The sequence below is a fragment of the Aotus nancymaae genome, unplaced genomic scaffold (assembly GCF_030222135.1).
Source record: "Aotus nancymaae isolate 86718 unplaced genomic scaffold, 86718_ANA_hifiasm-v0.15.2.pri h1tg000029l, whole genome shotgun sequence".
In the NCBI taxonomy this organism is placed as follows: domain Eukaryota; kingdom Metazoa; phylum Chordata; class Mammalia; order Primates; family Aotidae; genus Aotus; species Aotus nancymaae.
In genome coordinates this window covers 7,802,153-7,817,363 of record NW_026988442.1, presented here as the reverse complement: position 1 = coordinate 7,817,363, position 15,211 = coordinate 7,802,153, and the positions used below count along the sequence as shown (strand labels likewise).

The window sequence follows — 15,211 nt, the reverse complement described above, 5'->3', positions numbered from 1 at the left end:
TGATCTACCTGCCTTGGTCTCAAAGTGCTGGGATTATAGGCTGAGCCACTGCACCCGGCTCAGCAGGGTTCTTGATGTGCCATCATTGAATCCCATGCCACTGAGTCTGGTTAATTTCACAGCCTTATCTCAGTTCTCACACAGCAGAGCCTGCCTGCCTGTCCTGCCTTCCGTGCCAGCTCATTCTCTGCTGAGTTAGCTGTAGCTGTCTTCAGCCTCAGTCGTGGGTCTCCCCAAGCAGTCATCAGCATCACCTTGACTGATTTCCAGGGAACACCTCAGCCAGGCCTTGCCTCTGAGCTCCAGCTCCGAGACGCTGCCTTGTCTGTACATTTGTTGGTCTCTATGCAGAAATGTCCACATCCTTGTCCCAGCTTACTGTGGTCTCACTACCTCCAGCTTGCAGGGTGCCCATAAACTTAGTGTCCTGACCATTGCCACTTGCCTGTCTTCTCTCAGCAGCTGTCCCTTCTAGTCTGCCCTCCACTAGTTGCTGTAAAGGGGGCTGTGAGCATGGTCCATGTGAGAAAGGCAGGCCTGAACTAAGAAGTGGACGGCCAGAATGGAGAGATGCTTGGAGAGCTGTCTTGGGAATTGGTGACTGGATACAGGGGAGGGAGGGGAGATACCAAGAGGGCACCTGGGCTTATTTGTAGACTGCCTGATTTTGAGACTCCAAGTAGGCTGGGTTGGAGATACAGAGCTGAGAATGATGTGTATGGAGGTGGGCCAAGTGAGGGGATATGAGTTCTAAGGTGGGGTGAGAAAGACAACGGAGAGGTGAGCAGTGACAGAAGAAACTGCAAAGAAAACAACTGCTCAGGGAGTGGCTGGCCAGGGGCCTATGGCTCAGGAGACTGGGGGAAGAGAAGCTCTCTAAGAACTTGAATTGAGGTTGCCCACATTTGGCTGCAAGATCGTGGCCGGCCTTGATGGAAGCTGGGAAGCCACAAGGCAGAAGCTGACTTGCAGAGGTCCTAGTGAGCGGCAGCAGCCAGTCACAGGAAGGCTTTGGATGAAGAGTGTTTTTTCTTCCTCCTGACACTAGTTATTTCCAGGCCTGGGATATAGTAGGGGGTTGGGATGGGGGCAAATCTTCAGGGTGGTGTGGCCTGTGGAGGAAACAGGCTTAGTTCTTGCCAGGCTCAGTGGCTCATTCCTGTAATCTCAGAACTTTGGGAGGCTAAGGTGGGTGGATCACTTGAGGTCAGGAGTTCAAGACCAGCCTACCCAACGTGGTGAAACCCTGTCTACTAAAAATAGAAAAATTAGCTGGGCATGGTGGCAGCCGTCTGTAATCCCAGGTACTCGGGAGGCTGAGGCAGAATTGCTCAAACCTGGGAGATGGAGGTTGTTGCAGGGAGCTGAGATTGTGACATTGCACTCCAGCCTGGATGACAGCGAGACTGTCAAAACTTCTGCTACTTCAGGTCACCCTGGTTGGAAGACTGCTTATCTGTATCCAGCTTTTTGCAGAGCTCAGGGAGGCCAGTGGACCTTAGCCTCCACTGTACTCTGCATTGGAGGGTTCTGTTCTTTCTGGCTATGGTGGCCTGGCACTCTCTTCACCACTGACCCCAAACCCCGTGCACACCATGCCATAGGCGGGGACAGGAGCTTCCATCACAGTCATCCAGTGCTAATTAATAGCTCTGATAGAATCACACCTTGAGTGGAGTTTCCAAGTCTTGCTGAAGGTACTTAAGTGGCACATGGAGACTACAGTTCCCTCCATTCAAAGGCACATGTGCAATACTAAGTATTTCTCAAAATTTGCTTTTATTTACATGTTTGAGTCAATTACATGCGTGTTTTATTTTTTAAACAAGATTAGCAAAATGCATTAAATTTTTAAAATAGCAATTAAATATACAAAAATATAGCTTACAAAAATGCGAATGTTTAAAAATATTCTGCTGCAGAATTTTTAGTGTACAAACACGTCTATGAAACCTGAGGCTCAGCATTTCATAAACTTTTTTTTGAAGGAGTTACACAATACCTAGTGAGGAAACCTGAGGGCCAAACTACAAGAATACACTGCCCTCATTCCTGGCAATGATCTATCAAAAGACCCAGAGGCAACAGTTATCAGCAACACTAGGAAGACCAGCTGTCACCAGAAGGGACTTCCTAGCATTGGCTACACCTGCTTGCTCCTTCCCTGCAGCACTGGTTGGGGCCTGGGAGGGAAGGAAAGGAAGATGGAGAGGAATGGTGTGCAGTGGGCCTAAGATACCCACCAGGCTTGGACTGGCACAGGGAACTGAGAAGAGCTCCCTCAAGCACAAGTCGACTGACACTGGTGGGACCCAAGTTTAGGTACATGTCTCTGGGGCAGGGAGGTGTTCTACCTGACCTTGTCATCACAGAAGTGAGGACCGGATGGTAAGCCAAAGGTGCTGACTGACACTTGGTTAAAAAGTGGAGTACATCCTTGCATCTTGTAACAATTTGGGCTGTATAGCTGAATTGGCAAAGTAAGATTTGCTGAACAAGCCCCGCTTTTTCTTCTGATATCCCCGCTCAAATGGAAGCACATTGCACAGCACATGGGAATCCCTTATTAATCTTATTTACTAAAGAGCCATGACCCACCATTTTCCAGTTATCAACTGGTTATTTAGGCATGAATTTGGACACATCCATCTTAAGAACTGTGTAACAACTACAGGAAAAGACCCAGGGCCAGAGATTCTACAAATGCCAGAAGGGTGGAGTTGCTACACATTTTTTTTTTTTTTTACACGTGTATCTGGTGGAAAGCCTGTTGGGAAGCTACACATTTTTTTCTCAAATTTTGGGTTATGGGACCCGTTCAGTTTTAACCCAGGGGAGGATCTGGGCTGCTGCTCTAGGGGGGCAGGTACACCAGGAGGTGGGTGTGGACCGAGGGGCACTGGGCAGCTGCTGGGAAGCAAGGCACAAGTCTGTCCTGCTACCCCTAGGGCTGCCTGGAGGAAGCAGCTCTTTTATCACCGGGGACAAAAATGAACTTTTAAACTAAAAAAAAAAAATTGGTGGGGTAATTTCTATTTTCAAATGGAAAATAGGGGTAAGGGGAAAGTTCTGTAGGAAGCAATTTCTTTTTGAGATGGAGTCTTGCTTTGTTGCCCAGCCTGGAGTGCAGTGGCATGATCTCAGCTCACTATAACCTCTGCCTCCTGGGTTCAAGCAGTTCTCCTGTCTCAGCCTCCCAAGTGGCTGAGATCATGGGCATGTGTCACCATGCCTGGCTAATGTTTGTATTTTTAGTAGAGACAGGTTTTCACCATAGTGGTCAGCCTGGTCTCAAACTCCTGACCTTAGGTGATCCACTCACCTTGGCCTCCCAAAGTGCTGGGATTACAGGCATGAGCCACCGCACCTAGTCAGAAGCATTTTCTTTTTAAAGTGTGTGCAAACAGTAGGAAGGCCAGCCTGGGCAACATAGTGAGACCTGTCTCTATAAAAATTATGAAAATTAGCCAGGGGTGCTGGTGTGCACCTGTAGACCCAGCTACAGACTGAGGCAGGAGGCTCACTTGAACCCAGGAAGTTGAGGCTGCAGTGAGCTACAGTGGTGCCAACTGCACTCCAGCCTGGGTGACAGACCCTGTCTCAACAATAAAAAGTTGGGAGGGAAAGGGAGCCGCCCCATGAACTGACATTCAGGCATATTCAGAGTTAACTGACTCACTGTATGCTTGCTCAGTAGCTAAGATGTCTGCCCCACAAAATAGAAGCCTTCAGTTGCTGCTACTCAAACTGCATCAAAAACACAAGAGCTTGCCTAAGAGACCATTGACAGTTATAGCCAGACATCACCATTGGTCCTCACCTGGAACTGGCCAAGGTTGGGGAGGGCCCAGCAGCTGTCCAGGAACCTGCAGAGGCTGCTCAGAGCTGGGAGACACCTGTGACACTGCTACTGGCCACAGAGCCTGATCTTAAGGGTCCTGTCGCAGAAAGTCAATCAAAAATCTGGTGGTGCTCTTGGATTAGCTGGGCATTTGGGGTAAGGGAGGGACTGCCTTTGTATAGACAACTAAAATTTCAGGCTGGGTGCGGTGGCTCACACCTGTAATCCCAGCACTTTGGGAGGCTGAGTCGGGTGGATCACCAGAATTCAAGAGTTCGAGACCAGCCTGGCCATGATGTCAAAACCCGTCTCTACTAAAAATACAAATATTAGCCAGGCGGACGCGCCTGTAATCCCAGCTACTTGGGAGGCTGAGGCAGGAGAATCACTTGAACCTTGGAGGTGGAGGCTGCAGTGAGCCATGATGGCGCCACTGCACTCCAGCCTGGGCAACAGAGCGAGACTCCATCTCAAAACAAAGAAAAAACTAAAATTTCAGTGCATTGCAATCAAATGAAAGTATGTCTTACTCAACAGAAATGTAATTGCGAAAACATCCCCCAATTCTGGGTTCACGTTTTATATTCTGATTTCTGGGATGGCTCCTCCCACATTAGTAGGAGTGTTCCTTGAATACACTTGTATCACGAGTAGAAAAGGAGAAAAATTATACACACACACACACATACATGTGTGTGTACATGCAAATGATCTCTGGAAGGATACCCAAGGAACAAACTAAGAGTAGGTACTCATGGAGTGAGGAGCTGAGCTTGCTGGGCATCAGGAACTCAAGGAAGGCTTTTAACTACTTTATGATTTGTGATATATAAAAATGAAAATTAGCCAGTTGTGTTGGTGTGCACCTGGAGACCCACTGAGGTGGGAGGATCACTTGAGCCCAGGAAGTTGAGGCTGCAGTGATCTACAATGGTGCCACTGCACTCCAGATAGGGTGACAACCAGACCGTGTCTCAACAACAAAGAGTTGAGAAGGAAAGGGAGCAGCTCCACACGAATGGACCATCTATTCAAAACATTAAGAAAGGAATACTCAGCACTGAACAATCAGAGTTCACTGTGGGCAAAGGCAGATTGAGATGACCAAGGAAGAAAGGGGCCAGGTGAACCTGGGACCCAGGGAAACTCCCTACAGCTCAGGAGGCTCTTGGGCTGAGGTTCTATTCCTGTCATGATGGCAGAGGAGCCCATGTATCCCAGATGATGTTATGTGGTATCAGCAGCCTCCATGACACCAGACCTGCTGCTCACCAGGCTCTGGGTACCAGCAAATCTTCCCAAGAGGTGGCAGGGATATTACTACAATCCCTGGGTGGTAGATAAGGAAAGAGATTAAGAGGCTAACCTGCAGAAAGGCCTAAGGCTAGTGAGTGGCCAGGGGCAATTCCACCACTCTCAGCACTCTGCCTAGACCTCTGGGGATACTGTCCTGGATGTATTTCGTAACTCCCAAGAAGCCGCTCAGAAAAATAATTTCTAGTTGTTCAAAGTAGCTTAAAGCGGTATCAGGCCATGGAGATGACACAATTTTGAAGCGGGGTTGTGAAAAAGGACAAGGCCCAAGGTCATTCCTCTGATGGATCCAAGGGGCTTGGCACTGGAAAAAAGGATCTTCAAGAACAGAGTATCTGGCAATGGTGGGAGGTCCCCGGTAATCCTCAGCTCACACCTTCCCAGGGGCCACCTGCCCCTGTTTGGCCATTTCTGTCCTACCTTCCCCGGATAGGCAAGCAAAAACTCCAAGGACCTTATCTGCCAGGGACAGGCCTAACCAAATCACTCTTGGCAAAGAAAAGCAGCAGATGTCAACTTCTGGTGTCTGATGCCAACCCAACCAGGTATCAAATCAGGCTGGTTTTGTTCCCTGTTTCTGAAGCCAGCTGAGTTGAGCTGTCCTGCTAGCAACTACTAGATAATGATTCAGCCATCAGTAGAGTCCAGTTGGGGCCGAGTTATGCTCCACTAACCCACAGCAGATTAGCAACATTCTATCTTTGAGCTGCTTAACACACACACAAAATATACCACCCAGTGGTCCAAAAGCAGACCAGAATCCCCATGCATCTAAACAGTAACAAGTCCCAGCAATTCCTGGAGAAAGATGCAGAAAGGGGTTCAAGTCTCAGCCAAGAGAGTATAAAGGGCTCCCTAACTCATTCTTTAAAAAATGGATTGTCTCTCAAACAAGAACCCTGTGATTTCAATCAGAATTAAAGGAGGATGTAAATTAAAAGGCCTTCTATTTGCATGTGCAGCAATGCAGATGCATAGGAACGTCCTGTTGGAGGACCCAGATGCAGGGAGCAGATATTTGGGTTGTGTTGGTAGGAGTTGCAGGAACTACTGCTAGTGACACTACGCTTGCTGCAGAAGGACGTCACACCGAGAAAAGGAGATGACTATGAGCAGAAAAAACTCTCACTGTTCCAGCTTCCAGCCCAATTCTAGCAGAAGGAATGCATTTTAAAATCACTCCACATTGACATGCGCTGAGGTGGTTAGTGGTCCCTCATCTGGGCAAAGCAGACCCAAACTGGTGCTGAGTGCAGAGTGCAGAGCATTCTTTGCTTTCCTCTCATGGCTGGAACTGTCTGGGCTCTGTGCCCTGGTCCAGTGCTACATATCAACCCCCTCAACATGCCTGTGGCTCTGACACAGGGAGATGAATTTATTTGCCTTTGTTCAAATACACGGACTTGGTGAGGCTGTCTTTTGTTAGTACTGATTCACAGGGACAGAAAAAGGCTGCAACTCAAAGACTAGAATCCTACAAAAGCTGTGAGCAGCAATAATTTGCATTGATCATAGGAAGTTCCTCCTTTGAGGGGAAAAACATTCTCTTTCCTTTTAAAGCCCCATAACAGAGAGGTGACATCTGTTCCATGGCCATTCCATGGAAATGGTGGCTGCCGGCCATTAGTGACGCTAGTGCAGAAGCAAGCCTCCTGACACTGGTCACCAAAAACAGCTCACTATAAACTGCATGTTTTGCAGCATTAACTCTATCATGCTATAAACAGAGAATGCAAAAAGACCGTGAAAGCAGGAGTGCACAGATAGTTCTTTCCATGGGTGCCACACAGGCTAAGGCTTTCACATAAAAATATTCCTCACTTTCCTTGTCCTGTTTAGGAAGCAGTCCAGTTTGGTATACCACGAATAGGTCACACATAGGAAATGGCCTATTTTGACCAACTGGATTTGTAATTTTCCAAACTGGATTCTGTCCAGCACTTTTCTAGACTAATGGAAAATTTCCCCCCATCTGACCCCCAGCCACCCGAGCCAAGGACAGGTTCCCTCTCATAAGAGGATAGAGGTTGGATTCCAGAAAAAAAAAATCCTGGAGTCATGCCACAAGTGGAGTAGCAAAGCTCCCGCCATCCGTTCTCCATGTCACGCAGACTGTTCCTAATGAAAAACCTCCCCCACTCACATCTGTGGGATGGAGTGGAGCAAAGCAGTTGACAAGGAATTGAGGCAGGTGCTCCTAAGATGGAGGGAGGCAGAGAGCAGGGCTGTGGAAAAGAATTTTCCATCTGACCTACTGCTGCTTTCCATAGCTAATTTATACAATATTCACAAATCCTAATGGACTCCGAGTCATTTCTAGAAAAGTTGGACAGAAAGAGCCAAGAGCAGCATGCATTTCTCTCCTATAAATACACTTTGTTAGTTTCGCAAGTCCAAATACTGAGGCACACACCAACGGTGGACAGCCCTGCAGGAGCTTCCTGAAACTATTTACAATTCCAAGTGGATCACCGGCTTCAGAATTACACAGGGATCTTATTTGGGATAAAGTGTTAAAAAGTGAATGACAGGCATTTGTTTTTTCTGAAATAGAAAGAGATAGGGCAAGAGAGGGAAGAGATGGGAGGAGGAGGGGGAGAGGCCAAGCAGTTGGCATCCCCCTTGTCCAGCTAGCCAGGAGTATGGGCCATTCTCAAAAAGCCACTGCTCTTTGGAGCCACTCGAGGGGTTCACAGTGGCTCCCTCCTGAGGCAGTGGGCCCACAGCAGCTACAATGAAACCACACTGCACATGTGGGGATGTGGGCAGCCCCCTGGATCACTCAAGGACAGTGTGGACTCAGGGTCCACGCCCTGCTGGGGCTCTCGATGAGCCTCACTGGTGCATAGAAGGGGGAATGCTAAGAGGAAATGGCTTCTGACCAGGCCTTTCCAAGTGCATCTAATGTTTTCAGCTCAGATGATCTGACAGCAGGTATTGTGATCTTGAGGGGGAAATGGGTGGCAAGGGACACTGCTACTCAAAGCCCTTGGGTTCCAAGATGGCCTTACCAAAGGAATATAAATAAGCCTTGTGGGCACTGCCTCACCAACCACTGGTGGCTGGTTATGCTGGTTTTACTTGGCTCAAGGGCTGCCAGGAGGGTTTGCTGCTACAAAGGCCTGCACAGCCTGCACAGAAACTCATCCATCCAAAGGTGAGGGTGTGGCTTTAACGACCTGCTCTTAGTTCTCGTCTTTACCCTTCTGTTTGACACGGAGATGAGGCTCCAGGAGAGAGAGTGTAATGTAGTAAGAGACTCTCACGAAGTTTCTTGAGGCAAACCCGCAGGCTCATCCACTCCTCTTCTCTTGGCAGGGGATAGTGTCAAAGTGCTTTGGTTGTTGTAAGACCCAGACACCTAGGTTCCCAGCTTGGCTGGCCCAAGAGTTCTTCATGAGGCAAAAGAAGTGGCAGCTGGTGTCCTAGGTAGAGAGCAGCCAATACAGACACCACTTGTGTTCTTCCTGGCTCCACACGGATGTTGTGTCCAGCAACAGTCTGATCCTTGTGGTAAGCTATACAATGTTCTCTGCCCCGGGGAGGGGCCCCTGAGGGGGTCCACGGTCCTGCTTACTGTGCAACTGGGCCAGCTGTAGAACTGGCATGTTGCACAGTGGACACACTTTACGAACCTCCAGCCACTTAATAAGGCACCTGTAGAAGGAGACACCACAGGGGGAAAACATCAGTCCTATGCTCATGGCATGGCTGTTGTGCTGAACAGTGAACGTATCTGTCACCGGACAAGGTCTGCTGTATGGTCCAAGGAGCTCCCCCACTAGGTGTTGAACAATATCACCCCTTGGAGAGAAGGAAGAGACAGACGGAAGGAGGGGGAGAGGTCAAGGGGTCAGCAATCCCCTCCTCCTTCTCCAGAGCCTCCTATCTTCTGCGTGTGAAGCCACAGATCACATGTGATTCCCTCAGTTGCCCATGACTTCTTAAAGAACAAAGTACACTGAGGAGGGAGGTGGGAAGTAGGAAAAATAAAATTTTCTAATAGAAATACAAAACACAAAATTATAAGAGAAGAAGAAATACTAATATGTCTGCAGAAAGTGGAGGAGGGGGCCCTACATTACTATTTATATCCAGACTTTATGTTGATTTTAAATAACAATGGTTTTGATTTAAATACGTTTTTAGGAGATGGAGGCTCTTATTGGAAAATTCCAGCTAAAGAGCTGTTTATTGCCTGGGCTGCAAGTGCTATGGGCTCACTTGGCTCTCTGCCCATAGTCCTGACGTGGTGGTCATGTTCCACCACTCTGCTCTCTCCTAATGTCACACATGCACACACACACACACACACACACACACACACATCCCACCTGTAAGGTGCTGTCAACTTTCTGCATTTCAGACCAATCATGAAGCCATCAAGCCTGTCTGGCATTGCCCTAAAACTTAGAAGGAGTTGGTCCATGTCCCTCAAACTCAGGTCTCATTAAATAATTCCATACCAATACTCACTTTCTGTGGAAGGCGTGCTTACATGGGCAAATCCCCAACTCATCTCGAGGCTTGAAGTCTTCTAGACACACTGCACAGAGCTGAAAGACAAAGGTACAAATGAAGCCAAGTGTCTGCTAAGTACCCTCCCAGGTACAAAGTAGAGTGCAGGCTCCTGAGGCTCAACCATTTGAAAGGACTCATAACTCATTAGGCAAAAGATACAGGCCCAGCCAGGTACAGTGGCTTATACCTGTAATCCCTGAACTTTGCGGAGGCTGAGGCAGGAGGATAGCTTGAGCCCAGAGTTCAAGACCAGCTTAGGCAAGAGAGTGGGACTCTGTCTCTACAAAAATTTTAAAATTAGCTGGGCGTGGTAGTGTGAGCCTATAGTGAGGCTGAGGATCCATCTTTCTTGATGGATTGCTTGAGCCCAGGAAGTCAATGCTGCAATGAGCTGTGATCACGCCACTGCACTCCAGCCTGGATGACAGAGTGAGAATCTATCTTAAAAAAAAAAAATGAATGAATGAATAAATGAATGAAAAGAAAAAGGTCCAAATGGATGAGAGTCTCCTACTCTTCCTGTCCCACATCTTCAAGGAGATAGGCAGATGGGAGAAGACTGAAAGCAAGAGGCAGCTGCCTTACTTCAGTGCCTCAGAAGCATGGGACTGAGGGAGGGCTACTCTCACATCCACCAGCTTAACCTGCTGTTGCTTTCTTGGTGTGCCGAAGGGCTGGGCCTCCCTGGGTTCTCTACCTGCTCAGCAGCATAGACCTGACTCCCAAGCACTCACTGAAGGGGACTGCCCAAGCCCTGGCAATCTTTTCTCCCATTTTTATGGTACAGCTTGCAGTAACATGCTATTTATAGTTCCTGGGGCCTCCCACTTTGGCCCTGTCCTTCTGTGAGTGTCTTTGTCATATAAAAAGTTATTGAAGATGGCTGGGTGCAGTGGCTCACTCCTGTAATCCCAGCACTCTGGGAGGCCAAGGCGGGCAGATCACGAGGTCAGGAATTTGAGACCAGCCTGACGAACATGGTGAAACCCCATCTCTACTAAAAATACAAAAAAATTAGCTGGGTGTGGCGGCATGCACCTGTAATCCCAGCTACTCAGGAGGCTGAGGCAGGAGAATCACTTGAACCCAGGAGGCAGTGGCTGCAGTGAGAGACTGTGCCACTGCACTACAGCCTGGGTAACAGAGCAAGACTCCATCTCAAAAAAAGAAAAAAAAAAGTTACTGAAGACTCACTAAATTAACTCATGAAGATGTGCAGATGGGGCTAGGACTGCTCTCAGGCGATGACTAGTCTCCATAGCTTGGAGAGAGGCCTTCTCCTTCATGCCCAGGGGCTTGGTTCCCATACTGCTTCCTGGGCATTCACCAGTGCCCGTGGACACCATGTGTTGCCATACTGACTCATTTTACAGACGAGGAAACAGAAGATCAGGAAAAGAATGTTGCTTGAGGCCATTTAGTTGGAGAGTGGCCAGGTCTGTTGCACTGATGTGCTACTGCACCATCTCTCTCCTGCCCAGTGGTTGAACTCCTTCCTCCCTACTTGCTTCCCTATCCATTCCCAAAGATCCTGGTTCAGGCCAGCACCATTTCCAGCCCGGACTGTTGATGGCTCTGCTGTCATTAGTTACTTAACCTGTAACATGTAACCCAGTCTTCTTCAGTTATGTAACATGATCTAGGCAGGACATGTGGCTCTTGGTGCCCAGTGGCCAGTGCCGTGTTGGTTTTTAAACATCCTTGCTGAGGTAGCTTTCAGGGCCTTGTGTGTACGACAGACAGGATCTTCGAAGAAGGGGGAGAATGGACAACTACCCACTAAGATGGCAGGGGAGCAGGGAGGAGAGCAGGATAGGTGGCTGGCCTTGGCTCAGACACACTAGCTATGTGGCCTCTGCCCTCAGGACTCCTCACAGAGCACTGTTCCTTCATCTGTATAATAAGGACATGACCTGCCCCACCCCACAGAGGGCTGTCATCAGCTCAGCTTGGGGGACAGAGCTGAAAACACAGTATGGCAGTCTACCAATCTGTTGTTTTTATTGACGTCTACATTTTATAATGGAAGCACTGTTCGTAAACCCATTTTTGTTTTCTGAAGGGAGGCTGAGAACAAGCTGTGGGTAAAGTAAGAATCCGTAGTTTCAGCCTAGTGGTATCTTTCTGGGCCTCAGCTTCTCACCTGTCAAGGGGGAATGATGCTCCCATTCCTAGACTGTGATTGGCCATCTGGCCTTCAACAGCCAGTTTTCCTCCCAGTCCTGCCTTCCAAAACAGGGTCAGGACTGTCCTCTGGAGATTTAGCACTGATCCTACTGAAGCACAGGTTGGATGAGTTGCTTATTTTTATTCACTTATTTTTTCCAGGACCCAAAATTAGATTAGTAGCCTTTCCAAAATGGAGTTGCTATTAATAGTATAATGCATTATTATGTTCTGAATAAACAAATCCTATAGTCTCCTGAGAAAACACAAGATAAACTCTGACACGTTAAATGCTAAAGGTGACCAAAGTCAATGGCAATCACAAGAGAAAAGCATCAGATGACTTCCCAGAAGTTCTGAGAACCAAACTCATTTTACAACTTTCCTTTACAGATCATATTTTGCAAATAAACTTTCCTGATTCAATGAGATTATTTCTCCAGTATGACTTCCCATCACCATTCAAAAATTGAGATATAAATATACTATAATATTCACTCCTTTAAGTAATGGTACAATTCAGCAGTTTTTAAGTATATATTTCTGCAGCCATCTTTACAATCTAATTCCAGAACATCTATGTCGAATGCCACCCCCACCCAGAAAAAGCCCATATTCAGAGGCAGTCACTCCCCATTCTCCCCTTTCCCCAATCTCTGGCAACTAACTACTAATCTACTTTCTTTCTTGATGGATTTGTCTAATCTGAACATTTCATATAAATGGAACCATATACTATGTAATCTTTCATGTATGGCTTCTTTAGCATAATGTCTCCAAGGTTCATCTATATTGTAACATATATCACAGTACTTCACTCATTTTCATGGCTGAATAATATTCCATTATATGTATGTACTGCATTTTGTTTACCCATTTATCTGTTGACGGCCACTTGGCCTGTTTCTACCTTTTGGCTATTGTGGACAACGCTGCTATAAACATTGTTGTACAAGTATCTGGTTGAGTCCTTGTTTTCAATTCTTTTGGGTATGTAGCAAGGAATGGAATTGCTGGGTCATACGATAACTCTGTTTACCTTTTTTGAGGAACTACCAAACTGATTTCCAAAGTAGCTGTACCATTTTACATTCCTACCAGCAGTACATATGGGTTGTAATTTCTCCATATAGTCACCAATACTTATTCTTGTCTTTTTTACTACAGTTATCCTAGTGGGTGTAAAGGGGTCATTTCCTTAATGACTAACAATGGCGTGCTTACTGACTACCACATATCTTCTCTGGAGAAATGCCTATTAAGTCCTTTGTCAATTTATTAGTTGGCTTATTTTTTTTATGATTATGATTATTATTTTTGAGGCAGAGTCTTGCTCTGTCGCCCAGGCTGGAGTGCAATGGTGCGATCTGTGCTCACTGCAACCTCTGCCTCCCAGGTTCAAGTGATTCTCCTGCCTCAGCCTCCTGAGTAGCTGGGATTACAGGTGCCCACCACCATGCCTGGCTAGAGACGGAGTTTCACTGTGTTGGCCAGGCTGGTCTCAAATTCCTGACCTCGTGGTCTGCCCACCTTGGCCTCCCAAAGTGCTGGGATTACAGGCATGAGCCACTGCACCTGGCCTTTCTTTTTATTATTAAGTGGTATGGTAAGGGTTCTTTATATATTTTAGACTGAAATCCCTTATCAGTCAACTAATTTTGACAAAGGTGTAAAAAGCATTTCAATGGCAGAATAGCCTTTTCAACAAACGATGTTAGAGCAACTGCACATTCATAGGCATCAAAAACACACGCAACCTAGCAGAAGCACAACCTAAGAACAACCAAAGCACATGACACCTAATGCAAAGCAACTGAAAGAAAAAATAGATAAACTGGACTTCATCAAACTAAAAAACTTTTGCTCTGCAAAAGATCCTGTTAGGATGAAAAGACTGGGAGAAAATATTTGCAGACTTTTTTATTTTGCAGGGTTCTTATTGAGTTCTAAGAGTTCTTTGTAGATTTTGAATACCAGACCCTTATCAGATATAAGACTTGTGAACAGTTTCTCCTTGTGGGTTGCCTTCACTTTCAGGATAATGTCCTTTGAAGTATAAAAGTTTTTAATTTTCTTTTTGAGACAGTCTTGCTCTGACACCCAGGCTGGAGTACAGTGGCGCCTTCACAACTCACTGCAGCCTCAATCTCCCCATCTCAAGCAATCCTCCAGCTCCTCCAGCCTCAATCTCCCAAGTAGCTGGGATGACAGACACACACCACCACACCCAGCTAATTTGTTTTTTAAGTAGAGACAAGGTCTCGCTATGTTGCCCAGACTGGTCTCGAACTCCTGAGCTCAAGCAATCCTCTTGTCTTGGCCTCCCAATGTGTTGGGATTACAGGAATGAGCCACCATGGCTAGCCTGATGTTTAACTAATTTTTCTTTGTTTGCTTGTGCTTTAGGTGTCATATCTAATAATCCATTGCTCAATCCAAGGGTATGAAGATTTATACATCTATGTTTATTTTTTTCCTCTTCTCTTTTCTGTTTTTTTAGAGACAGAGTCTTGCTATGTTGCCCAGGCTGGTCTCAAATTTCTGGACTCAAGCCAGCCTCTCACCTCAGCCTCCCAAGGAGCAGGGATCACAGGCATGTGCCATGGCACTGGGCTCACCTGTTTATGTCTAAAAGTTTTATAATATTAGCTGATACATTTAGATCTTTGATTAAGTGTTGAGTAATCTTTGTATACAGTATGAGGTAGATGTCTAAATTTATTCTTTTGCATGTAGATATCCAGTTGTCCCAGCACGACTGATTGAAAAGACGATTCTTTTCCCACTAAATTGTCTTGGCACCCTTGTTGAAAATCAATTGACCATAGATGTTTGAATTTATTTTTGGACTTGCAATTCTATTCCACTGATCTATATAGCTATCAATATACCTGTGTCACACTGTATTACTTTGTATAGTAAGTTTTGAAATTGGGAGGTGTGATTTCTCTAACTCTGTTCTTCTTTTTCAAGATTCTTTTGGCTATTCTGGATCCTTTACATTTCCATGTGAATTTTAGAATTCATCTACTTGTCAATTTGTGCATAAAAAGGGCAGATGGGATTTTCAAAAAGGTGATTTGGTAAATACTTTGGATACTACTGCTAACTTTACAATATTAAGTTTCTAACCAATGAACATGGGATGTCATTCCATTTATTTAGGTTTTATTATCTTTTCAATGATGTTTTATAGTTTTCAGCATATAAATCTGGGCTTCTTTTGTTAAATTTATTCCTAGGTATCTTATTATTTTTGATGCTATTACAAATGAAATTTTCCTAATTTAATTGCTGGTGTGTAGATTTAACTAGTTTTTGTATACTGATCTTACTTATTTTTGAGAAGGAGTTTCACTGTTGTTGCCC

General features: G+C 46.1%; 1 protein-coding gene across 3 annotated transcripts in view; it reads right to left on the bottom strand.

Moving 5' to 3' along the window:
- Positions 1–4,047: 4,047 nt before the first annotated feature.
- The window catches only part of RNF24 (ring finger protein 24), an 84,959-nt gene continuing 73,795 nt past the window's right edge, over positions 4,048–15,211 (bottom strand). For all 3 annotated transcript variants that reach the window (XM_012455386.3, XM_012455385.2, XM_064382267.1), the window contains 2 exons: positions 9,632–9,711; positions 4,048–8,812 (listed from right to left, as the gene is read on the bottom strand). In XM_012455386.3, the coding sequence (XP_012310809.1) occupies positions 8,674–8,812; positions 9,632–9,711 (219 nt within the window). In that variant the 3' untranslated portion in view covers positions 4,048–8,673. The remainder of the gene's footprint in view (positions 8,813–9,631; positions 9,712–15,211) is intronic.